At 44.4% G+C, this 27,463-nt stretch overlaps 1 protein-coding gene across 1 annotated transcript in view; it reads right to left on the bottom strand.

The window, feature by feature from the left end:
- LCOR (ligand dependent nuclear receptor corepressor) overlaps positions 1 to 27,189 on the bottom strand; it is a 59,255-nt gene extending 32,066 nt beyond the window's left edge. Inside the window, exon 1 of the mRNA XM_067001004.1 lies at positions 27,044 to 27,189. Within this exon, the coding sequence (XP_066857105.1) occupies positions 27,044 to 27,140 (97 nt within the window). The 5' untranslated portion in view covers positions 27,141 to 27,189. The remainder of the gene's footprint in view (positions 1 to 27,043) is intronic.
- Between the last annotated feature and the right edge of the window lie 274 nt (positions 27,190 to 27,463).

The raw sequence follows: 27,463 nt of genomic DNA, 5'->3' as shown, positions 1-27,463 counted from the left end.
TGTATTCAAAAATTATACTAAAGACTGGTAAGAACTGCCATGAAACCAAGCCCTACTCCCCCTAAATGCAAAATGCAATGCAGTAAAGACAATATGAGCCCTGCAATGTAATATTCAGTCATTTAGGACTCCAAAAGAGCAACTGTGTACTGTGTACATTTAATCATGCATAATACATTGAAAACAAAATCTTGAAAAAGGAGCTGCCTACTTTTTATAGTATTTTTTCTCTCCATTGTCACTGCTCTTAGAAGCTTGAAAAGAACATTGCTTTTCCCACCGATTGTCCTTTTCCATTTGGCAGATGATATTTTCCTGCATTTCAAACGGAACAGAAATTAACATGGCTGCCTCTGCTAAATTCCTGCTTCTATGCTTCTTCTTCTGTATCTCTGTGTCTGACAGTTCACGGCAGCTGAAGAGCAGGGCCAGTGGAAAAGTTGCAGGAACAACAGAATTGGAAGAGGAAAAGGGAGAGAGATGCCAACATTTTAGAGGCTTCTCTTTTAGATATGCTCCTCACAATTAAAGTAGCCACGCTTAACACTTACAATGTTACTGGCGACCTATAAAAGGAAAAAACATCTTTTGTTTTACATTAGTGTACAAATTTAGGAGAAAAATAATTTTTCTAAAACAAAACATCTGCAAACCTTAAAGAAATCTTATCTCAGAAGGCTCTCAAGTAAGTGAGGAATAAGCAAAAATACAGAAAGAACAAAGAAAATCCTTCGTACTGAAACAAGGGTGGAGTACATTTTTAAATTCACAGCTTGTTACATATGTTATTTACTATTCCACAATTATTAGCTGCAGAAGTAAAGCAGCACTTAAGAAACATTATTCTCTAAAACATCCTCTGACAAACCAGAATATGGATGTGCCATTTTTACACTAAAAGTAACAAGTACAGAAATTCAAACAAAAAGAAGAGTTGACCATTCAGTTTTCTGCATGGCCGAATTTCGCTATTTTTGTCCCTGCATCTAAACTGTTTTATTTTCATCTTTTCTGGCATTTTCATCCTCCCTTCTGAATCCAAATAGAACCATAAATAAAAGCTTAACCTGTTAACCAACAAACTTCACCTGAAGACGGTTTAACTTCAAGCTTTACAATTTCCTACTTTTAAAAGCAGGAATGCAGGATCTTCAGGTGTGGGTGCCCTTCTGGCCTGCCATTGACGCTGTTTGAAACACAAGACTCGTGACAAATGTGTTTTTTCCCCCCCTGCAACAGCACAGCTCAAACGTATTCCTTAATACTCGCTACATAATTCAGCCCTAAACACGCAGCCAGTCAAAGCAGCAAGGCATGTACCACTTACTGGAAGTCAAATCATTCTGGGAGTAGTAAGGAAAAGAAGGGCTATAATCTGCCTTTACTATTTGCTATTATATAAATTGTTAAAGAAGTGAACGAAAGAGTTTTATACATACAGCTAGGGGCCTAAAGGGGGAAATGAAAACATACATCTGTATCAACTCTTCAAGCCTGCTATTATCATTTTTAACCTGCGACTACTGGTTTGTAAACTAGATCTCAGTCTACGTAACCACTGCCCTGGCTCGTATTCAAGTATAGTAGGTCTTACAGATCGATTCCTACTAGGAAATAAGGCAACCAATTCTTCAGCATTTATTTACAATACGCAGTCCAACATACAGCAGCTTGTTCTTCAAAATTGTAACTTCAAAAAGCTGAAAATTGAGTGAAATCATTAAGACACCAGCTGTCTACATCTTTTGTAGAAATTTCTTAACTATTATGAACTTTTTACTAGATACCCCCAAAAGCATCGTGAAAAACCCGATCTGTTAATAAAAAAATAATGTGTCAGTGAAAGCACAAAGAGGAGATAACAATGCCCTGGAGCAGCCGGGGGATTCAGAGCAGAGAACAAGTCGAAATCCAGAAGTGCTCCAAAGGCCTGAGCAAAGTGATGCACGTAGTTTTAAGGTAAGCAAGGATGAAGCCAAAAAGAAGGCACATGATATGAGTATTAACTGTAAGAGTCTATAAGAATATGGCAGTATATTAATGAATGTACAATAGAATGGCATACTACACTATTTAACAACAAAATCTACCATGTTTATTTAACGTTCCCAAATTAATAGTCTTAAAATGCTACGGAGATGATTTTTTTAACTCTTATTTTTTACTCAAAAAAAATATTCGCAGTAGCGTCTAATTCCATAAAATTGTGGAATATTCAAAAGTCCCAGGGGACTGGAAAAAAGCTATCCCTCTGAAATATCAAAATATTGAACAGATGAGTACTCAACTTGATAAAGGCTTTCAAAAACAATGGAACAGCTCAGAGAACTTGCCTACCATGGAATTAACAGCAGAAAGAGTGTCAATCAACACGGACTTAAGAAAAATATTTAATTCTACTGTTATGAAACTGAAAGTTTGATTAGCAATAACAGGTTTAATATAATATTTTCAGATAAGTGTACCACTTTTGGCCTGGTGCCACGTATTTTGACTAGAACCAGCCAAAAAAAATAAGAAAAGGAATAAAAATTCAGCCCAATACACACAAAACAGATTAAAATTGATTAAGTGACAGTTCCTGAAATGTTAGCGTCAATGGGAAACCACTGCCAGTGGGCACTGGTTCCTGGCCCCTGGCCATTAAAGGTTTCAGACTTGGAGGAAAGCAGTGGGTAAGGTTGCAGGAGATACAAAGACAGGAAGAGCAGCAAATAGCAGAGGGGCCGGGTCACTCGGGATGCTTAGCACAGCAAATGCAGCCAAACACTGCTTTGGGAGACAGGCAGGGGAGGCTAGAGAAAGCCACAAAAAGAAAACACATCTAAGAACAGGAAAAAGAGCTTCTCAAAGCCATCCCTTGATCCAGTGGCTAAAACTGGAAGCTGGTCAAACTCAGCCAGTTGTAAGATAGTTTTACCAAGATGCAACTGAAAACTGCAGAAGTGCACCGCCAGACCAGGCTGGGCTTGGATTCTCAAGGAGTTGTTAGAGAAACACGGGCTGGCCACCAGCACATTCCCCTCGTGCTCTCCCCAGCTCTTACACCCATAAAATCAGGAGCCTCCTTACAGAGCAGGACACAGCCACCGCCGTCCCATCAGGTTTTTATTGGATTTCTCATGCCTAGATTTTCTGGTCAAGATTGGATATATTTATCCACAGCTATGGGATTTGAAGCAGGAATTAATTCAGAAAAATCCTACAGCCTCTGTGTAACACGGGAATTCTGTCTCTTTTAGGACAAAAATCTATTAAACTTGATTGTTTCAGTCACAGGCATCTTAATAGAAAGGCAAGACCAAGCAACAAGGGAGGAAAAAAAAAGTCACAGGACAGTTATTAATATAAACCAAGTCTCAGGACATCCATGTAATTATACAAGTTGTGAACATTCTTTTATTCAAGCAGCAAAATAAAAAAGCTTATCTACCTATGATGAGAAGTCTTTTTATTTGAATGGTGCCAAGTTAGATTACTACAGGTGAGAACAAGTTCATCTCAGCTTCCTGGGGAACAAGTACTGAAAATGCCCATCCTTTTTCCAAAGCTCATGCTTCTGCGTTCTTGTGAATGGAGCTCCACTGCTCGGGGACTTACTGTAGGCATCGCTCCTCCAGAGACAGCAGCAGCTTTAGTAAACACAATGGCTTTCCAGGGACCTTAAAGAGCAATAACCTGGTGCTGTAGGAATACAGACAAGCACACAGAGAACAGCTACCTGCTGAAGGACGTTAAGATAGGAACTGTTTAAAGGAAGAACAGGAGTAACCAAGTCCCGTATGGCAATACCTAGTTCTTCTCCAGCGTTTTTCCACTAGAACACCTTGGGAACAGAAGACCTAATATGTGATATCACCTGCCGAGGTCCCTCAACAAGCCCTGGGAGCTCAGGAGAAGAGGAATCCTCACATCCTACTGCTAGGGCAGTAGACAAGAACCGCTGAGAGCAAGTGCTTCTGACCACCCTTCCTGCAAGACTTTCCACCGCTGGACCAGCAGCTGCAGCAGGCCATCCTCACCCTTCTCGTCAAGCATCCCTTTGAACCAGGCAGCCCTTTTTCCTTGGAGAATCGAGCCTAAGCACATTTTCTCTGATGGAATATCAAACTCGCAGCAAGGCATTTAAAAGTTAATGAGGTAAGCATGGCGGAAACACAGCTACACATCCAAACAACAGTGCTGCAATGCGCTTGCCTTCAAAACAGAAAAGAGCCCCACAGAGTCCCCTGAAAGAGGGTAAATCTCTCTTCTCCACGGAGAACTGGAGGGCAAAGCAAGCAACTTATCAGGCTGTTCCTCAGCGCAAGAAATGGAAACAGATCTCCTCATCCTATGTTAGCACTGACGCATCTCACTGTTTACAACTAAAGAAAAGAATCACCCTTAAAAAAAAATAATCCCCCAAACCAGAAATGATAACTTATAAAGCTTGTTTCCAGAGTACAGAGCATAGCAAGGCAAACAGCACAACATGGACCATCTCCTGACTCTTGCCAAAGGTTGTTTTTGTTGTTTGTTTTTTTTGGTGATTTGGTATCAAGACAAGAATCTCGTTAAGGCATGAAACCTTATCTCTAATCAAACGTCTCTGCAGCAGAGTTCACCAAAAGCTGGGGACTTCGCAGTGGCTGCCTCAACACCACCTCGAGACAGAGCAGTCGCCCTGGCAGGCTGAGCTGTAATCTTCACGGGGATTTGCGGGGGTGGGAAGAGCCTCTGAGCTGCAGATACCGCATCCCTAATCTGGATGGTTGATCAAGCCAGGGTGGTGGGCTTGTTTTACATTTCAACTCAAGATCAGGAGGCTTATTAAAGGACTAACTTTCACTGAGAAGAAACTACCAACCAGCCAGAAAGTTTATTAACAGATTACAAGAGCTGAATAGCCCAAGAATGAGCACACTCGACAGCACAAAAACACCACAGAACAGAAGTTTGTATACAGAGACCCAAATATTTCTCCAACTCAAGGCAATTTTTTCATACCCAACAGTGCTGAATTACTTATTGCAGGAAAAAAGAGACTTGAAACTTTCTTCCTGCTGGAGACAACCTGTTAATGCTTCGCTGCCAGGTGAAGTTAAGGTGACATTCGTTAACTACCAGCATTTATCCCCATACATCATGCTACCCCAGCCCATGCCTAAGAACAGCCTTGCAGTAGATGGAATTGAGCTATCCAAAAAATACCTTCCGTGATAGAGCCTGCATTTCCAGCAGGGTCACTTTGCTGCTCCACGGGCACAGCACCGCTCGTAGCACCGATCAGCCAGAGTCAGGTGTGCAGGCAGGCACAGGCTGCCACGAGGAGGGACAGCAGAGGCCCAAGTCCATTTGAACCATGCAGAATCCCCCTCTGTCCCCAAAGAGCTGTATATGTGGAAGCACAGGATATGGGTGATTTCCACCCCAGCCTCAAGAGATATGAATTAGTGTGGTGCAAAAGCGTGCTAGAGGTGTGGGTTGAACTGAGATATTTGCTATATTTCATGTCCCATACCAGCCCTGTTTAAGCAGGTTCCCTTCTCCCAGTAGCATGGCCCTGGCCCACATCATTCTGTCTGCAGTGCAGCCACCCAGTGAAACCAGACCAGCTGAAACAATTCAGCTAAAACAGCCCAGAAAGGGGAGGCACAAGCTGCTGAATCCACTTAAACACAGGCCACCAGCAGAAAAAGCATCTACAAAGCCACAGATAGGATCTAGCGAATGCTTGGAGCATGTCTCAGTTTCACCTCCCTTTTCACAGGCGGTCGGTTATATATCAGCACTCATTACTGCCTTAGCTCAATGCATTACTCTTTCTTTTTGGTTCTCAGCTAATTACATAGAGCCCCTTGCCATCTCTACCTGTTTGACAAAGGCAGAGATATTCAAATGTATAGAGGGTCTGCAAAGTGCAATGGAAGCGTGATTCTGTTCAGGGAACTAAATCTAGCTGCATCACTTTCATCATTTAAAAATCTGATGCTGTCCAGGAAACAGACCTGTGAAAGTTGACTGAATGCTTCCGAGTTGATATATGAACATACTTGGCTGACCTGTGTGGTAGGAACTGCCAAGGGCCTTTTTGCTCTTACTTCTGACTGTAAGAGTCTACCTGATGTTAAAGAAACCTCTGTCGCAAGCCATTACATGATTTTCCCAATGCAAAGCATGCCTTCTGACTCCAGCTAACCAACAACATCCTCAAAATTCTTGTGCGTCACGAGAATAACACCACTTTATTAAGTCAAGTGATTATTTCACTACAACACTAGCAAGTATATCTAAATCCCAATTAAGAAGCTAACAGTAGAAAATAAGATGGATCTCAATCACAGAAACAAAGCTGCATCTTGAATACGAAGTATACCTGGTATTTTAAGAAGGCTTCCCAGAATTTCTGGAAAATTATCTGTAGCCTTTTCAGATGGACTGTTCAGTTTAGCCTCAACAGAAAGGTGATGATCTAGGTGAAATCAGGTGTCCCAGGCAGCCAGCACCAACATGGAAGAATAATTAGAACAGGGGCAGGATGGAAGTTATGCCCCTTAAATTAAATAATTAATAATAATTCCCCCCCCCCCCCCCCCCCCCCCCCAAAAAAAAACACAGATCTGTATACATAGGGAAATAGAAAGACACGAGCACAGAATTCCTACTGGCTACAGAGCAGAGCACAACAACTAATTGTCATCGCTGAGGTTACATCTGAAAATACACCTTAAGTGATGCACTCGTGCATCCCCAACGCAAGGTGCAAACACACGGCGAGTACTGCTAAGCCTAACGGCCCCCTCCAGCTTTGCACGACAACAACAGCAAAAGCACAGTGGTACAAAGGAAGCCCACAATAACTCTTGCATACAGCACTGAAGATACAGCTGTATTGCTATTGTTACTTTTATGCCAGAAAAATTAAATGCTAGCAGAAATATCCGCTCTTGTCCTTCATTCACACCTCAGGTTATGCCACAGTAATAAAGAAACTGCAGGCCCCAATTTTCCTTTGGATGCAGAGAAGTGTAAGCACAGCTGCTGACAACTTTATAACACAAGATTATAGCAGCAAAACAATTTGGTGCTGAAATAAATTGTGGGAACTGAAATTGCCAGATGTGACGGAGCATTACTCAGTGTAGACTAGGAGCAGCGAACTTTCTTTTTTTTAAAAGAATAACTACACACAGATGCAAGAGACTTGCAGTAAAGAGCTGTGAAACGGTCTGACCTTTGGTGTTTGGTGGAAATTTTCCTCAAGGAGAAAGTGACTGATAAATCTCTTACTTCTAATGTCACGTAATGTTTGCCATCATTTCATACAGCAATTCTTTGGATCTTACTAACCTTTGAGCTTCAGATACACATCATCAATTCCATAAGCCATGCCTATAGACGTACTTCACAGGAGAGGGACCCCATTTCTTTAGGGTATTCTGTGCACAACTATAACTGGGGTTATGGCGAGCTTTTCTACTTACCGCACAGCAACATCAGACAGAAGAAACGCTGCTTAACATCAGACATTGCTATCCACACTCTTCCCTTTCCACTGACAATACAAACAACTGTACAAGTGCATTATTTCTGGACAGGAAGAGTCTCCCAGCATAGTTCAGTTATGCCAACAGGAACAAGTGGCAGGACTAAGGACAGCACAGACACCAACAAGGCTGAAATCAAGACCTCCATTTGACTTCCTTATTCTCAGACTCTTTCCCTTACTCACATTAGAAGCAGACATCTGAAGTTGGTACTGGATCAGAACTCAGAAGTTCTGATCATAAGATTTACTGTGAAGAACAAATTCAGAACAACAATCTTGGGATTAGGGTTGATGCAGAAGATGATAGGGAAAACATAGCTTATGACAGCCATGCAGGGTATCACAGTTAGGCCCAGATATCTTTTCTTGGTAGCCACAATGAATTTCGTGTCTACAGACTTTGTTAACAATTTAAATTGCTCTTAACCAAATTATATATATACACAACAATGTCAGCTCATCCTATCATCTTTAAGTCCTCCCCAAGCCAAGCAGTTCTGTGCAGCTTTTTGACGCTGCTGAGTCTTCACCTTCTCCTTTACTCCAATAAATTATCAGTCTCTCATAATTCAGAAAGTCAAACATCATCCACTGCATTTGGCTTGAGGCCATAATAATATCCCCCTCACAACTTTTGTTTTCCTTCTACTTGAATTTGGTTGCTTGAAAGCAACACGCGTGATCTGAACTGAGAGAAGACAGCAGTCCGCACTTTCCATGCACTAAGTCTCTTAATGCCACTGAATTACAGCAGAATCTCTGAATATGCTTAATCAAATCACGGGTTTCTGTTTAAGAACAACAAACTGTTACAGAGACAAACATCTGCAGGTCAGCCATCTAAAACAGAAAGCTTTGTTCCAGTTTTACAGCCGGTATGTCAATAAAGAAGTCTTCGCAGACCAGTCACTGCCTCAGGTCTGTTCAAAGATAAAACCCCTGTTCAAGATGTTCAGCAGATCTAAAACTGATTCTTTGGTGGCAAGAAAGTGAAGACAGAGTGGGAAAACACACAGCCTTCTAAGAAACTGCCTACCACAGATCCTTTGTTCAAAACCTGAATTCAATTTTCCAGGTAATCTACACACAAAGCTTCTCAAGCTTGGCATTCCACACCATGTTGTATTGCTGAATTCAATGGAGACTGAAATACCACTAACAACTTCTATATGAAGAAACAACAGAAGCACTTCACAGTTTTGAGTGCTGCTTTGCTAGAAAAGCTTCAGCTTTTAAGATCAGGGTCACTGTCCACTTATATTATATCCAAAGCAGCTCTTTTTGTAACTTCTCAACAGTCCTTTCAGAAAAGAATCTCATAAATGGATTTCCTAATCCATGGCTAGGAATTGCCAGCAGTACAACTGTATAAACAGTGAAGGAATTTGAAACAAACTGTGCTTCTGCGGGTTACATGCAAATCATCTGGTTCTAAAGGGCTCGGAGTCTGGAACAACACCAACAGATGCTCAGAGTTACAAAGCAGGCTGACACTTCGCAGCTATCTTCCCTTCAGGTCCTTCTTTCATACAGAATTCTTCATACACGAGTTTCGTTAAAGGGAGGAGCATCACACACACGTAATGAACAAAGTACAGCATGAGGTGCGAACAGTGAATTGCCAGCATGCAAGAAACCTGAATAACAATTTAATGTAAGCAGCTTACTCTCCACTACTGTCAGTTTTATACCTTCCATCCTCTGAAGGTTATTTCAGATGGAGCTGACATTTTTAAAGTGTTCTTTGATACCAGAAACATCTCCACGCTCAAGGAAAGTCAGACTTCTAGAACACACTGAGCTTCAGCAGATTTTGTAAGATTTAAATAATCAATAGTACTCAATGAATCTCAAATTCCCTTGAAAAGCCTGTAGGCAAACGTAACAAACTTGCTTTTTTATAAAACCACAGGAATAACACCGGAAGGGTGAGCAAAGGAACTAACCACTAAACAACAACGCAGCAAGACACCAGAGTAAGCGTTACAAAACACTGCACTTCCCAAGCACAAGGTCTTCCGAGAACATCTGCCAGCAGTAGCTCCGCCAAAGAACTGCGGTCTTGCCTAAGTTCATTACCCGTGCACGGAGCTGGACAACAGAAGTGAAAACCTAAGCACAGAAATTGTAACCGATTATTTTAAAATGCTAGCCAGGAAGATTGGTAAGAGCTTTAACAGTAGGTATTTGAGGCACATGAAGAGAAGAAGGGTCCTTTCGTTTAAAAGGGGACAGGACTGGAAGCACATGGGAAAACTAAAGGCTGCAGGGGAACCTGCAGAATCCACAGCGGCACAATGAACGCTGCCATCAGCACCCAATTCACTTCGGTAACTTAAGTAGTTGCTTATAGTAGTGTTTCAATCAACAATTCAATTAAATAGTCATACTTGAATACATGAGACATTCCAAGAGGTGATCAAGTCAAAAACACATATTTTTAAAATAGCACATTGGTTTAATGCTGACTTCTTTATCATCAAACTGGTAATTACCACCAGACAATTGCTTACATAACAGCAACCATGCAGTATCTTATTTTGCAGTAACTATACAATCACAAAACACGTTTTAAAGGAAGCTGCACTATCATATCTGCAAAAATAGCTCAGCATAGGGTTTTACTCTTCTAGACAATTGGTTCCTCACGAGTACCAGAATAATGTAACCTGTGATGCAAGGATTAAAAAATAAATAAATCAGCATACAATATTTTACACAATGCAAATATTTCTACAGATATTTGGCTATTTCAAGTATTTAAAAATCCCTCCTAGGCTTATATTCATTCAGTCAGAAGTCTGAAGCGGTCTTTCATAAATATCCTGAACACAGTCTAAAGATTTTATATGTTCTTGGATTAACCTACAGTTAATCTTATTAGACAAAGAGCCAAGATTTTCAAGAATGAATGCTAATGCTATAACACTAAATAAACCTGGCTTGTTAAAAAAGCAACCCTGAATTTTTTCCTACTCCTGCACCCATTCTGAAGTCATCAATAAGCGCTAGTCAGGCTGTAGAAAAACTCTCTCTACCAGCAGGCTTCTGAATATGCATAATGCCAATAAAGCTAATTACATTTCAAAAATAATCTATGTGCAATTAAGATACTGGCAACATTTTAATGCAAAAAATTGTTTAAATATACTAACATCCTAGTCTTGGGATATCCAGTCAAGCTACGCAAAGAGATGTGTTTGTCCCTTGCATACTCCCAAATGTGGAAGTAGGATCAGAAACTGGATCTGGAAGAAAGGGTAAACAGCATGTTAGTTAATTCACAGAGGATACTACGTTCGGAGATGTTGCAAACATTAGTGAAGACAAATATGTCAATGACCTAAAGAGAAAACAAAGTTAGTTTTGAAACATACACGTCTCATGAAAAATAACTTCAAGCACTCAATGGAGAGGAAACATGGGGGACAGGGGAAGAAAGAGTAAAATGAAAGAAACCCAGGAACAGCAACAGTGGACAGTCAGCTGAATATTTGCATTGAAAAACAGTTCGGAGTTGCAGAGGCATCAAACAGAGCAGGGAAATTAAAGTTCTTTCTACAGTCTTTGAGTCAGTAACAATAGCCATTTCCTTGCACAATTGCCAGGGACTGAAAAATTCCCCTTCACTCCCAGCAAGTAGAAAGCTCTTCTCAATGGCAAATCAAGTTCTGCAGGAGGTAGGGTTTAATTTTTTTTTAAGCAAAGTTAACATACGGTTAGCATAAGCCTACGCAGCAGGTTCTTCCAGTACTTCTGCTGCTCGTGGCTTTGTGCAGAAACAGGAGGAAGCTAACAAAATGAATCCATTTCTACAGGTGCAACTCAACCTTGTATTGTTCCCATTTATTCATGTGGTCCCTGAGAAAAGAAACCTAAACAGCTAGTTCAACTACTCGCAAAAAGAGAATAAAAACCCTTCACTTCTGCCTTAAAGTTACTTTTCTGAGAGTAATGACATCCACTCATCCATCGGGAGCTGGCTGCACTATCCAGCTGCAGGGGCAAGCAAGAGGAGGAAACAACTGCCTCTGCCTTCAGAAAGCCTGCAAGAGATTTCCTTCTCCCCCACGCCCCAGAAGTTCAAATGCAGCAATTTAAGTAACCAGCATGCATCTTTGAGGATTATCGAGCCTCTGCTCTTCAGAAACGCTTCCAGGCACAAAGTATGAAACATTTATTCCACTTCATTCCCAAATAAACAGAACAGGCTAATTTTGCAGGATTTGTTACCCTCAGTAACAAGGCTTCGGAGAAGTGACTGTGTGCTTTATAATCAGGGCAGTCCACAGATCCAAAGTGGAAAGGAAGGGAAAAAACACCACCACAAATGAACAAAAAAAAAAACTTTTAATAGAAGCCTATTTCTGCCCGTGATGCTGCTGCATCTTAGAACAAGCTCTAGCACGGGGGCCTGTACTTCAGTTAGCACATCGCCACATAAAAACAGGAGGTGAAGGTTTTCTCTTTCCTCCTCCTGACAACTGCTGAGCTAAGGGATTTCTGAAAGAAGTCATCCTGTGGCATCCTACACCTTCTGCTTGTGGTGTGCTGGCAAGAACAAAGAGACAATCCCTACCAGTTTTTCTCATCTTTGACAGACTGGTCAGCCCTGCATGTTTCAGTGGAGTTTCCCACAGCACGTTCCCAGGCATCCCTCAAGCCAAACCCACATGAAACGCAGCTTTTTAAAACATTACTGCACTGCCTTTAAGTAGCTGAAGTCATAGAGCCAGCACAGAACTGAGAACCACATGGAAGAACTCGGAGCATTTTAGGAAGAGGCAAGGCTTTGGACATGACAAAAATCTTTTCTTCTGCACACAGGGACATGGGCAAAGCGTCTCTGATGTCCCTTTTGAAGGGGTCAGTGCCAGCATGAGATAAAGCTCATGGAGGCAGACTCCAGTCAAGCCTCTGGATTCAAAGCGCAGCCTCTTGAGCATCCTTTCGGCAGTAACAGCAGGCTTCACAGCCCTTCCCTTCTCTGCCCCACTCCTCACTGCCATCCCTGTACCCCCTCAGCCATGCTTGTGCAGGTTGAGGAGACTGCATAAGTAAGGACAAGCGATCCCTCCCCTTTAAAAAAGGAAAGCAAACCTCTCCGGGTTCACCTCGCATGAGAACGGCTGTTCAGGGTGAAGGTAAACTATCCCAGTAGTTTACTCCTGTTTGGAACCAAAACACCTAAGGCAACCCTAAAGGGTGTGGAAATGCAAAATCCCTGCACCAGGAGCCCTGATGAATCCTGACTGGCTGGCCACGCAGAAAGCCCAGTCCAAGCCTGCCTGAGTAGTCCACTTCGTTTCTCAGGGAAAAGGGAAGACACAGAACAAGAATGTTGCACAGCAGCCTGGTGTAACGCGGGGTCCATCTGTACTGGGATTACCCTCAGGAGGCTTCCATGGTTAGGAATCTACCATCCTTCCAGACTGGGGATGGCACTGACCCTAAAGAGGCCTATTCTACACCAGCCCATCTCTCCCACTTAGATCATAAACCTAAAGGTTTATATCCTAGGAGTGTTTGTTGCTATTTCCATAAAGCCTAAATATGCAAATCACCCGAACAGGTAAGCAAAACCCCTTCCTTTCAGCTAACATTAAAAGTGTGTTAATTCTCCTCCTTTTGCATTAGAGTCAAGATTTCCATTATTCTGTAGGAATTTCTTGTTTCAGGTTCCTATGAGCCTCCTATAAAGGGCATACACAGTGAGATTCAGCTGGTTTGATCTCTGGAAGGCACCTTCTGTTGACAGCAACTAATGATGATTCTAATGTCTCCATTATAATGTCAGTTTATCTGTAATTTTCTGTTAATTGTATTAAAATTAACACATTGGATAAGAGATTTATCTACTCACTGGGGACATACTGCAGCTCAAGGTACGTTCACCAGCAAGGCAGCATCAAGAGCAGAACGAGGCTTGCCTAATTCAAGTGCTTTAAGGAAGGGGGGGGGGGGGGAAATCAACAGCAGCAAAATAAACGTGCACAAAATACGTTGTGTAAGCTGCTAACCATGAGAAGCAGAGTAAGACTACTCAAAATTCCACAACTCGCTTATCTGAAGTTACTAGAGGACAGATTACTGCAAACTGAAGGTTACTGTTAAGAGGAACCCCACTCCGCAGCACGTCCTCAATGTTTTGAAGCTACGATTACTGATTACCTGGCACTTTAATCCATGACAAATCCACCCCTCCACTGACAGGGTTGATCCCACTCATCCCCTCCACCCCCCAAGATGCTCGCTCGCTTTGCATTCGCACGGCAACACGACGAGATGGTTCGGGGATCAGCCAACCCACCCCGCACCCACACAGCGCGAGGGCACTGCACGGAGAGGGGGAGCCTCGCTGCAGCACCTCCAGTTTACACCAGGATAAAAACTGCTCCGTAACGGTGAGCTGGGGTTTTACATGAAAATCCACTTCCCCTGGATGTATCCTATTTTCCTACGGTAGAACAAAGGCCTTTCCTGAAGGATTTTCTTTACGGGCCAGCCTTAAACATCTGTGAGCTCCTATACTGCTCATTTAGGTTAAATAATGTAAAATTGGGATTTGTCAGAGATTAGCATCTGAGTTACTGTCCAAACCTGTAGCTACTATAAACGTGATGCACATTTTCACAGTTCAGCAATGGCTGTAGGTGGACTTGCAGTTTCTTCAGAATCATGCCGAAATGCATTATTACAGTTGAGTGCAAGAGGACTCAGGTCCCTCTCCCTTCATTAAAAGGAAAGGAAAAAAAAAGTGTACTGATTTCTTCTTGTAGCACCTTCTACACACATTAGACATCACATTTAGGATATACCAATTGAAATCAGGAAATTCTGTTGTGTTTTTTTTTTTTTTCCCCGCTAAAACGATTTCACAGAGAATAAATTCATGCCTTTTCTGAAATCTGTCTCGCTACTGAATTGCTTATATTACTGTGATGCAATACAGGTAAAAATTAGATAACATGATGTTTAACTTTATTCTGGAAAAAGAATAACTCATGGCGCAAAAGCCAACAGTGGGTTCTATCAAATAATTTTGAAGATGACTTGCTGATGCAGATTTCCTGAAAATAAGGGTTTTCTGATGTATGTGTCTAGGCAAGCCTCTTCAGTTCATGACTTAAGGGTTAGGACCGCATACATTTAGAACAGCTTTTGTCCAGGTAATTTCTACTAGGCTTTGTAAGCTAAAGCATGCCAACCAAACAGCAACAAAACACCACAGAACCTGTCTACCTTCTCTCACCAGTCTTTCCCAAAACTCTGTCCCCCAGGTTTTATGCTACAACTTTAATAAGCAGCAGCTTCAAAAGAACATACTCCCTTATCCCTAACAGGAAGACAGCACTTGCTTACCTGAAACTGTTTTACATCTAGAGTGGGAACTATTTTGTCTCTCTCTCAAAAATGCTATAAGATTTATCTGGAAGACTATCAGACTTCAGTACCTTTAAATGATATAGCCATGATTGCCCGAAGTTTGGTTATGTTTAGCCCCACCCCAGAAGAAAAAAGAATGAAAAAAACCCACACTGCTAGAAACATCTATTTAAAGCTTTATTTTTCAGCAAAATCTATTTTGTTGCTCTGGTTGGCCTCGCCTTTTTTCTCGTCTCTGGATTTCACAGAAACACCCCTCAGCTAACTAGCTATGCCACTCAGTATGGTGCTGACAGCCCACTTAGTCCAGAAGCAGAACAACAAAAAACCTTTGGTCTCTTTGTTTTAGAGGCACCTTTACATTCCCTGGGGGGATTCAAACAAGGCGAGTAATTATACAGCTATTAAACTTTATCTTCTCCTTTTCTAAAAGCATTCTTTGTAAAGCTTTAGCTTTATGCTAAACCTGGACTTTGGAAAGAGACCTGGTTTTAGAGAGCTATTCACTTTCCTTCACCGGCTCCTAGAGGAAAGGCTCGGGGCTGTTTCAAGGCGCCGATGTCCCGTTATCTCATATTCAGCTGGCTGTCTACCTCCCCTCGGACCGAGCGAACGGGGAGGAGCCACCTGAGCAGAAGAATGCATCACCAAGGAGATTCAAAGTCTGCAGACAAGCATTCGGCACGTTCTTTCCAAAAACGAGAGCAAGCTTACGACTTCGGTGAGGCCACTGGAAGTGGAAGATGTGCTGCACCGAGCCACGGGCTGCTCCTGCAGGCCCTGGGCACCGCTTGCAGGGACTGCCCCACGCACAGCAAGGTCCCAAGCACCCAGCCCAGCCTAACCCAGGCCCCTCGCTAACACCCAGGATTCACTAACCTGCCTTCGGGACCCAGGTCGCAAGCAGAACCAGAACCACGGGCGGCAAAGCACGCTGTTCAGAGCGAGAGCTGTTATTTTTAAAAGACAGCTCCGACAAGACTCTCCAAAGTATGCTATAAATTCCAACACACAACTGTGAATCTGCCAGTACAAACCAGCTCCGAAATTAGCTGTGTGCTGCTTGTGGACAGAGCCACAAAAACCCTTCTAGGCAGCACCACGGCATGCTGAGAGCCAAGACCTGTCTGCTTTAAAGATGAGATCAGGAAAAATCACTCCTCTCTTCCCTCAGACTGAGCATGAAAAAACCATTCCTCTTCCCTTCCAGCAAGGCAAAGCCCACCTTGTATCTGAACCACAGAGGAGGACAGACAGGAAAGGATCTCAAGTAGGTTTTAGGGTTAGGATGCTGAAATACCCAAGACATGATAATCGGGAGAGGCTCATTTCTTGGGAACGAGCATCTTTGCTTTTTTTTTTTTTTTTCAAAGTAGGTTTAGTTGTTTCAGTCCTGAAAAACCCAAATGAAAAGTTTCCAAATATAACTGCTTACTTTCTGAAGTTTGTGAGGTGTCATCACAAGTGCATTTAGCTGCTAAAGTTCACCAACATGCCAGTAAGTATAGACCAACAAAGCTGTGATTGACTTCTCCCCACATGCCTTCCCCTCCACCATCTCCCATGATGTATAAGCTGCATAAGGCATTTCCCCTCCTGCTAGTCCCTGGGCTACCAGGGGTTGAGAAAACGTAAAGCCCTCTGCGTTCTTCTTATTTGGAGCACAGAATTCAGTTCAAAGTACAAACAGCAGGAAGATCTGAATTCAGGATTAGTCACAGGCCAGCACATGATTTAGGAACAAGAACCAATCTGTTTGCTACAGCCAAGGAGCGCAGCCTCCATGGCGAAATGGACCACAGGCCTGCAGCGTCTTTAACTTATGAAGTCAATTTTTAATCTAATTTGAAACTGAGTAACTTGTTGAGCAGAGTAACCTCTGAACTCTATATTCAATTTTGTACTGCGACTGCACTCAGTCTGTGACCTCTGCTTCGGTTCTAGCAAAACAGAACAAGCTGCAAGAGTGGCCAGGACGAGCGCTACCTGGGCTCTGGCACCCAGAAGAGCAATGCACGTAGAGACCATCACTGCCTACTGTCCTTCCCATACTTGGATCATCTTTTAGTCATTAAAATCAATAAAGCAGACTGCCTTTCTGGTCTTGAGGGCATCTATCTGTTGCTCCAGGGTATCTGCCAGCGCTCGGCACTGACAACATCAGGTTATGCTGATAACCGTGTATTCAAGGTTCTCTTCACAACCAGAGAGGAGTGGTTAAGGAAATCTTCAGATCCAATACAAACTCTGTAGCAGGTGTTTGGCCTTCACGGCAAGGTTCTTGAAGAGAAAAAAAAGACCTGAATGTACGGAGTGCGGCACTTAAAACAGACTTACTTGATGCCATTCTAACCTTTTTCCAGAAATTAGCTTTCAAGCTGAAGCCTTCCAGGGCTAGCCTCTTCTGCAATATGCATTTTTTTTTGACAAAAATATACTTTTAAGTAGGTAGGTATGAAAAGAGAAAGGAAAAGAAAAATCCAATCCTTATCTAATAGCTGTCTAAATATCATCTTGTACTCCTTAACACCTACAGCCACTTTGGAAAAGAAAACAGCCTTTGTTTACAAATCATTTAGAGCAGTAATTTTCTAACTGTGGGCTCCTGAAAAGCGTACAGACCCCACACAATTTAAACTCCTGGCAATAGGCTTGTTTTTCCACCATTGCTTCTTGCCAACTCCAGGTTGGAAAATAAAAAAAATTCCAAAAAAAATCACTGATCTAAGAGAGCCCTGGTAAAACAAAGTTCCTCTCTCAACAGCTTAGGCTTGTTCAAGAGATAAACACAGCATTCCTGTCAAATTCAAGTGTGCATACCCAAAATGGACCTCAGCCTGGCCTGTCTCAACCGCGTACTGAAGTCATCCGCTCCCAAGTCACTGTACATCGCTCACGGAAAACTGCAGAGGCAAAACCAAGTGCACAGTTTATGCGAAAAGTTCTCAGAAATACTCCTGTAAGATATGAGAACTAGGTTCTCAGAGCATCTCACCACACAGTTCTAGAAGACCACATTTTTATTGCATTGTGTGACTGCATAACGAAGGCAGGAAAGTATAAAAAAGTGCAGACAATAGTTAGGCATTTAGTCAGAAAAAAATAAGTTTGTATTACACTCGCTGTAATTTTGTCCCCCAACTGTAAGTCACAATAACCTACATATTTGTGGGAAACATTTCAAGGAAAAAAATTACCTCCCTACCCCCAAAAGACTTTGACACTTCATTTTTACAAAGGCTCAGAACATGTCCTACACAATGCATCGTGAAGTACGGACACCCATCTAAACCCGCACCCAGCCAACATTTCACACTTAGTTTTTCCCTCTGTACTTTGGAGTTCTTCAGTCAATCTTGTAATATTTTGAAAGACACTAAGCTACAGATGAATGTAGATGAATGACAGCCACCGAAGTCAGTGAAACCTTCCCCTTGCAGCTCAACACGAGCACAACTTTTTCAAAGGGCTCTCAGAGCCAGCAAGGGGCACTTCACTTACTGCACAGTGAGGTCAATTAGACTGAGGAACTATCATCCAAAGACAACTGCGAATGCTTTTTTCTAAAGAAGTTGTCCTTGCTGCCTCAATCTCATACTCAAATTCTCCTAATGAATTTAAAATACTAAACAAAAAACAAGGGATAAGGTAGCTACAGCCTTTAGAAAAGGAGGAATGTAAGCGGAATCACTGCTTTAAGAAGATTGATTTTAAGTTTCCTTAGGTCAAAAAGGGAAATTATTTCCATGCACTTCTATTCTCTCGATTTTTGCAGAATAAAATGGAAGTTATTAGGTGTCCACCTCTGCAAAAACTTCTTCACACAAAGGATATGATGGCACACTTTCAGAAACGCACCAAGAGATCACGATAAAGCATCGCCTAGAAAGCAGCTTTCATCACTTTTGCCATAAAGACGGATCCTAACCCAGAGGACAACCAAACTTGAGACAAGGTCTGCCTCCAACTTGTTCAGGAAACTGAACAAGATAACTACCAAATAAATGAATGCACTAAGAGAAAGGCAAAATCCAAGCAAGTCACTCTGCTGTGAGCATTTAAACAAAGCTAGTAATGTCTAATCACAACCCATCCTGTATATTCCGATATATTTCTTAAGAAGCCCAAGTCTGCAGGACACAAGGCACAGGCTAAGAAAGGGCTCTTCTGGCCACTAGCCCCCCTGGCTGAAGCACACAATCACATTACTCTGACTAATCTGAGGCTGTCCCATGACAAAGTTTCAAACCTGACCCAAGCAGCTGCCTGTACAACAGCCAAACAGGCTGCTGCACGTGAACAGCCCCAACACCTCGGTGTGCTGAGAACAGGGCAAAGAGCATCAGTGTGCTGTGCTGGCCTGGACGAAGCATTGCAGGGAATTGCAGGCTGAGGGGTGAAACTTTCACATCCCTTTGTTAATATAACCAAAAAGAAATCAAGAAGTGAAGAACTGTGTAGCTCGACTACCTGTTCCTCTTCCCACCCTGTCAGTTACTCCACTTCCGAAACACGGCCACCACCACCCTGCCCGAACAGCAGCTGAGTTGGGAGGAAGGCCACTTCTGAAGGACTGACCTTCACAATCCTCCAGCTAGATACCAAAATGCCCACGCTAAGACATTAAAAAAATGTTCAAAGAGAACCAGGAAATTTTTCGTTAGTAAACTCAACTCAAGAGTTAAGATTGCCTGGTGGCCTCTGATGTCTTTCCACGCTGCTGGATTCAGCTTCTGAAAGCTTCCTTTGTTAATGAATACTAGGCTCTTGTCCAGTCCTCCTTTCTCCCCCTCTTCTCCCTCCCATAAAATATCATGGTCCCCAGGGCATAAGGAGCATCCTTTGTCTCCCTGCAAGTCTTCCCTGTGCAGCCACTTTGCTGCTGCTTCAAGAAAATGCAACAGGAGTACCATCTTTTCTCTTCTCTGTAAGAGGAGTGGAAAAATTAAATGGAGACACCATCTAATAGCGATTTTACTACAGAGGAAGCAATGTCCTGCAGAAATGTTGAAACACCATAACCTCCACTCCATCTCTGATGTGCCGCAGCGCTGATGTGTAACTTAAATCTCCTACTCAGCTTTGAGAGCTGAATTTCTGTCAACTCGCCATAAAAGAGAACATGCCACTACTACACAGCACAGAAGATGGACTAAATCTGAGCTAAAAGATAAGTGCTTTGAAGGCAAACAAACAAACAACAGAAAAATTTCACAAGAACAACACATCCTTCTTCAAGAGAAAAAGAGGCTGAAGCTCTCCTATTATCTGGAGAAAGCTGAGGACACACGGATTTATTGGGAGGAGCTCTGAGGAACCCCAGAAGCCTGCAGAGATGGGGAGAGCAGGTGGAAAACTGCAAGTTACTAACGGGGGTACTGGACAAAAGCATCCAACGTGGTTGGGAAAGCAAATCCCACAGTTGAGTATCAGGGAGCCAGCACAGCATAACCCACAGAACTTCGAAGAAACATGCATGAAGCAGTTTTCCTGCTCCTGTAGGCACACACGACGCACATAGAAGTTAGCAGTTACTCAGTGAAAGGCAGCATAGATGTGTACATATGTGGTAACACCAGTCTAACAGCCCCAGCTCTTCGTTCTCTGTCTCTCCATCCCCTGTAGATGTTGTGGGGAGAAAAAAAATAAATAAATTGCTTTCCAGTCAGGGGCACCAGTTCACCAGGCAGCCACACAAGTTGTGTCGGCACAGAGGGGCTATTTAAGCCAGTTCAGACAGCTCTGCTGTCAAGCATAACCACTGCCTGTAGTGCAGTTACAAGACAGAAGATGAAAACCAAAAATCTCACTGCCGCTGGAAGAGGCCATCCTGTTCTCTGCTCCGCTTCCCTTCAGCCCATGGACGCGATTCCATCCGATGCTTCAGATGAGCTCTCGTGCTCACCTCACTCCTGGATGAGATGATTCGAGATACTATGTGCCACCAAAAGACTTGCTGGTTTTGCAGAGTTTTCTGTCCATTTAGCGAAAACAAGCACTGCCATCCCTTTTGGCAAGGGGTAGAACCTAGATTGGCCCTGACCTTCTCATCCAACCTCGTCCTCAGAAAATCCTGAAGTCCTTGTATTCATCGGAGAATTAGGAAGAGCCACTCAAGTAACCTTGTAGAACCAAAACTTCACACTCTTAGCTGGGAACATGTATGCATAGTAAGGTGAGGTGGAGCACTGGGAAGTCCCATATAAAACACTGCAGCCTTGTCCTCTCCACCCCCAATCAGAATGAGATGGCTACATCTCTTCAACCCTGTTAAATGCTTGCCTTTCTAGACCTTTGCCTAAACTGACCTTTAGTGAGTATTCTCTTTGTTATTTTACGCTAGCCACTAAAGAACACAAGTTCTCAGACAAAAACCACATGACAGGACTTGTCTGAAAGTAGACAGCCTAAGATGGCAGAGCATTAAGACGTTTAAGTACTGTGCAATAAGGATTTAGACAACTGAGCACAGGAGTAGGGATTTCGTACCATCCATCCTTAATTAAAGTGCAGTTGTTATATTTCTGTACCTAACGGTATTTACATCAACAGCAATATATGGCACAAACTGTCAAAAATGGCTTGGAGAATTTAAAAAGTCCTACAGGTACTCTTTTTAAATGCTGCCACCACCACGAAATTGTAGATCTGTACAATACACCTATGTATCCATATAGAAATTCTACAAAGGCTTTACCTAGGTGGATTTGGACTATTTGCTGCATGCACAGCCTGGATTACTGTAATTCATTTTGAGCTCTATGAAAAGTGGATGAACTCTAATGTTGTCATCAGCTCTTAGTTAAAAATTAAGTCAAAAAAACGTTCAGCCTGCAGGAAGTGTAGTGTCCCAAGAAGGAAACCTCCCACCCTGCAGCGACAGTTATTACTTTGTACAAGTTAAAATAGATTTGCATTGAAATGTCAAACAACCCCAGTGATTTGGCCTAATCCAGAAATTTCATCTGGCATCCATCAGAAGAACGCAAAGCGATGATGGAGGTTTTTGAGCACGCTTTTGTTCGGTTGGTCCCGTCCCTAGCAGGGTAGAAGTGACTCTCCATTTGCAAGCAGAGAAACAAGTGATTTCAAGCGATTTGTGGCGAATACAGGAGATATCTGAAACAGATCTAGATGCGTCCCCCGCAGCTCAACTTCTACTACTGTTCTTCAGATGCCTACCACCCTTCCATGCACATTTAAAGTAAAGCTAAATATCAAGCTGTAAATTTCATTCCTTACAACTAAAGATTTTTAAGTGACAGCTGCCTCAATTTTTTTCCTGGCATAGCTGTCATAAAAGGGTAATTCTCCCTCCCTGCATTCGTGCTGCCAACAGACAAAAATGTGTCTAGACCAGATCTTCTTGAACAAGCCTTTAGCTACCAGCAAGTTGCTGTTCAACCAATTTAAATTAACACAAAGCGCCTCAATCGCTCAGGTTGGAAGGGACCTTAAAGAGAGATGATCTTTAACTCACAACCTGCATCTACGTTATATGCAGGATGAGATAAGGCAAATAGTACCACTTGCACGTTTACTGGGGGCATGGGGACAGATACCAGTTTAGAATAGCTCTATATTTAAACTTTTACTTCAACCCAGTTTCTGCTAACTTGTTTTTTTATTACTGTTTTCCATCACCATCAGGGCTAGAATGACCTTTCTTATTTTGGATCAAAGAAATACGATCTGCCCTTTGAACTAGAACTATGTTAAAGACTTGGAGATTCAAGCCTGCTTCTAAAACAATGAGATAACGTGGCTAACTGTTCCATATTTTGGAAGCAGCAGCTTACTCATATCAGCTGTAATACAGGCTGGAACTAACCTAAGTAATCATCAAGATAAGAAAATGCAATAAAGATTTCAGAATTATTCCCTGTTATACACCTTCTCTTGATTAATATTAACTTCTAATACTTCCTGTTGTCTCATATTTCTTCCATGGAATCCACACTTTAGCCCCAGGTATCTGAAGTCGTGGAAGACCACCACTATTCAACAATTCAGCATAAGGATCAAGAACTTGGGTCGCAGGATTTCACCAGCAATGATTGCTTGAAATAAGTAAATAACTAAATGGGAATTATTTAGCTGATTTTACTTCTGGGCTGCCAAAATAAGCTGAAGTAATCTCTGAATGAAACACTGACGGAGCCCAGGGTTGTAAAGCTGATGTGGATGTTACAGGTTTTCCTTTTAGATCATTTTATCCCAAAATCAGGATCACTGCTGAAGGGAACTAATACGTTGCCTTTCTCCCTCCCCCCAGGGGAAGTTCTAGTTCAGCCAGGGAGTCTCTTAGAGTACTGCTAATATTTAACAAAGGGCCAAGCATCACCAGCTATTAGAAATGCACGCGATCACCTGAAACTATCACTCTAGTAACCACACAGCATTGCAATGCTATTACTGCCTGCGTAAAAGCAGTCAGGAGGGTTTCAGAGATCTGTGGGCTCTCCTCCCTTTAAACTCCATTTCTTATCTGATCTGATTTGGCTAACCATTTCCAACTCAGCAAGCCACTGAAGCCTGGGAGAGACGAATAGACAAATGTTGAAATAAATACATACAAATTATATTAAGAAAAAACCCACAGCCACCTACATTCATCGCTAGGCACCTGCTTTTGGCCACTGAGAAAGATGCTAGCACTCGAGATCGGTACAGGGAGCACACGTATCAGCATCAAACAGTTATCATCTAGCAAATCGTGCCTCTGGAATCAAAGTACTACGAGGGCATCACGACACTGCTCACCCCTCCTACACTGCCTACGCTGTGGTTCAGCAACCCACTACGCTGCACTGCGAGAAGAGCTGAGAACCCCCTTCTCCACACTTCCCTCCACCGCTGGGCCACCGCACGTTGCTCCCTCTGTTGCATCACTCCATCAGCAGAACTGTTCACGGACTTGTTTCTCACCAGCTGTCCCGTCCCTCACCTCAAGAAAAGGGAAAAGGCGGCTTGAAATGCATGTCAAGGACAGGTTTAAGGCAGATCAGCTTTCTGAGCTACCTCCCACAAAAAACTGCGCTGGCACAACCGAAGACGCAACTGCGTGGCAGTTCTGGGTGATCTGCATCTCCTGCTGCGTTCTCACTCACCCTTCCACCAGCCATGCATTCTCGCCCTCTCCTGTGTGCTAGCACTGGTATTTGCTGGACCCCACAGCGAGCCAGTTAAGACAGCTATACTAGCGGAGAATTATTCTATTCCCCCCAGAAGGATGACAATTTCTGCTGGCACAGCTCCCCTGAATCGGCTCACTGTGGGCAAGGGCTGTCCTGCAGTCCTCCTGTGGTTTTGCTCCCCTTGGGAACACGAGCGTAGTTTGACAAACTGTCATGAAGCCACAGCCCAGCCTATTGCAGAAACAAGAGGGAAAAGTGAATTACTTAAGCCATTTTTATTGCCAAATGCACTAGTCCAAACCACAGGCTTTATGTTTTCCGACTACTGCACTGTGTGCAATTAGCAGGACTTTCCAGGGAATGCTGCTAACACAAAGAATCCCACACACCTCAGATTTACTGTCAGAACTAAATAGGAATAGATATTTCTGACATAACAAGAATTGCACCATACTCTACTTCCCCATATTTACCTTACGGTATTTTTTAGAGGAACAAATTCTTAAGACCTCTAAAAACAGACGACACAAAAAACAACGTTCCATCGTTTAACAGCTCAACTTCCAAGCCTCCAGGAAGGCTGTCAAGCCACTTAAGACAAAGTGGTATTTGGAGCGAGGAGTTAAGATAACAGTATAATTCCTGCTGATATCCGGGACTAGCGCAATAAGCCTTCAATAATTCTGGGAACAAAATTCAGAAACAAAAATGGGTAACAATTAACACACTTATACGACCTAACAATTTATGCAAGATTCGTACTAGGAATAGGGCAGGTCCCAAGACCTCATAAAGCTGATCAATTTGAGGTTGAAACTATTTACGACACAGTGCCATCAAGATAAAGAGTCTCATAGCACTGTTAAACTTTGGACTTTATTTTATTAAAAATGTTTTTGTACTTTACCTCCAAAAAATCCCAGTCAACTCTGTGCTTAACAGCATTCACGGTATCTTTTGTTAAACACGCACAGAGGGACTTTCAGAGAGGGAAATCCTTCAGAGACAAAAATTATATCAAATCTAGGTGCGAGGAAGGGATAGAGGAGAGAGCAACCCCCCAGGAGCTGGTTATTTAAATGGCTTTAGGGAGTGGAACAGGGGTGTGTATGAACGATGGGGGGAGGGTATTTGTTTTAAGTTCTAGCACTTAGGGTTGCTAAGAACTTTAATAACGTAGCGTTTTCCTCCAGCCTGTAACGCAAACTTCTCTAGCTACCCACGGTTTTCCCAAATAGCAGCATAATGAACAAATAATTCTTGCGTTTCACTCCAGCACAAGATCTCCAACAGCAGCTCTGAAACTGTCATTTTAAACTGTCATTTTTTCCCCCTTCACTCCTCAAGGCTAGGCTCTGAGCAGCAGGACAGCAACGCTGGAGGATCCCAGGACCCAAGCACAAAGCAGCAGGGACGGAAGGGAAGATGAGATGACACGCTGCAAGTAGGGAGGGCAGAAAGGACTAGAACAGGTGATCCCCAGCAGGCAAGGTAAGAGGAGACGTGAAAAGGAGACAGAATTAAAATAAACCCAGCTCACGTAGAGATGGAAGCCGACGAGAGGCTCCTAACAGAGCAAAGCTAGCAGCTAGAATCAGAATTAAACCTCATAAACCGGGTCTAGAAACATCGATAACCAGTTGGAAAGAAAACCCAGCGCCTTCACGTGAAGGGGCCGTTTCTCAGCAATGCACTGCCCTTGAATTGCTTTCTGCTCAAAACAAGCTAATTGCTCGCATTAACCTGGAGTTAACAAGCATCTATCGCACGCATCTGCATCACACCAACTAACGCGCTTAGATGTGGCCAGGAACGTACCCGGCAGCACTTACAATTCCTGCTGCCACCAAAAACGGTGCCTTAAATCCCCGGTAACGAACCGGGATGCTGAGCTAACTGACAATAAGAGGTTTAACTCCGCGCGCAAGGAACTAAAGTGAATCTGCGAGTGTTATTACCGATTACCTACGCTGCGCAGCCCCCGGCAGCTTATGGCCATATTTGCATATTTAAAAATAAAACGAGGCTTGGGGCTCGATTAGAAGCGCTCGGGAGGCCAGGGGAGGAGAGGCACAGCGGCGAGGCGTGGGAGATGGCTCGGGAAGTTCGGCCGTGGCTGTTGTCAGACCCATTTTCCTCTCTCCGCCGACACCTACGGAATTCCCGGCCTAGCGCCGGTGCCTGCCGGTATCCCGCCACCCGCGGGCGAGGCCTCGGCTTCTCGCTGGGGAGGAAGAGAAAGGGCGAAAGCTCTTGTTTGGAACGGAGAAAGTTAGCGCAGAGCGGGGGCCGTCGGCAGGCTTCTTTTTTTTTTTTTTTTTTTTTTTTTTTTTCTTTCCCCTCCTCTAGAAAAATAAATAAACGCGAGCGCCTCGATGGCGGGGAGCCCTGCGTAACAACAGAGGCGCACAGGAGAGAGGGGAGAGAGGGGGGAAAATGGTAAATAAAGGGAGGAAGAAATTAAAAAGGAAAAAGAAAGCACACATCCTTTCGACCTCCGGCCCCGACCCGCAACTTTCCCGGTGCCGGTGCTCCCCCCCCGCCGCCATCCCCCCCCACCCCCCCCCCCACCCGCTCGGTGCCGCCTCACGGCGGGCCCGGGGGGGGCCGGGGCCGGGCCCCGGGGCCGGGCGGTGACAGGCGGGCGCGGCCCGGCCGGAACCAAGTTTGAAGGGGCCGCGGGCCGGGCCGGGCCGGGCCGGGGGGCGGGGAGGAGCGGGCGAGGCGCTGACAGGGGCCGCACAAAAGGGCAGGACCCCCGGCCGGCTCCCTCCCTCCCGACAAAGGGCGGGGCACGGCCCGGGCCGGGCCTCACGGCGGCGGAGACGGCGGCGGGAGGGGAGAGAAGGGGGGGGGGGGGGGCGGTCCCGCAGGCCGCGGCCCCGGCGGAGCCTCCCCGGTGGAGCCTCCCCCGCCGAGCCGCCGCCGCCGCCGCCGCCACCTCCGGGGGCACCGGGCCCGGCCTCCCCGTCGCGCCGCCGTCCCTCACCTACACAGTGAATGAGCTTGTGTCGCCACGAATCGAGCTGGTGGCGGACGCCGCGCCTCTCGATGGAGCACTGCTGCCGCCCGCACGGGCTCGCCATCTTCTGGGCGGCGGGGCCGGGGGCGGGGGTTGGGGGTGGGGGCGGCGGCGGCGGCGGGCACGGCCGTGAGAGAGAGGGGGGGGGGGGGGGGGGGCAGGGACGGGAAGGAAGGGCCGCGCGCCCGCGCCGCGCCACGCCCACCCGGCCCCGCAGCGCCCGCCCCGCCCCGCCCCGCCCCGCCCCGCCGAGCCGCGCCACGCAGGCGCCGCCCGCCCCGCTCCGCCCCGCCGCCCGCCTCCGGGCGCCGCGCGCGTGCGCGCCGCTACCCGCCCGCCCGCCCGGCGGCGTGTGGGGGTTGGGGGGCTGCGTGAGGTGGTTGGGGG

This window comes from Anser cygnoides, chromosome 7, assembly GCF_040182565.1.
Source record: "Anser cygnoides isolate HZ-2024a breed goose chromosome 7, Taihu_goose_T2T_genome, whole genome shotgun sequence".
NCBI lineage: Eukaryota > Metazoa > Chordata > Aves > Anseriformes > Anatidae > Anser > Anser cygnoides.
This window is presented reverse-complemented; position numbering and strand designations above follow the sequence as displayed.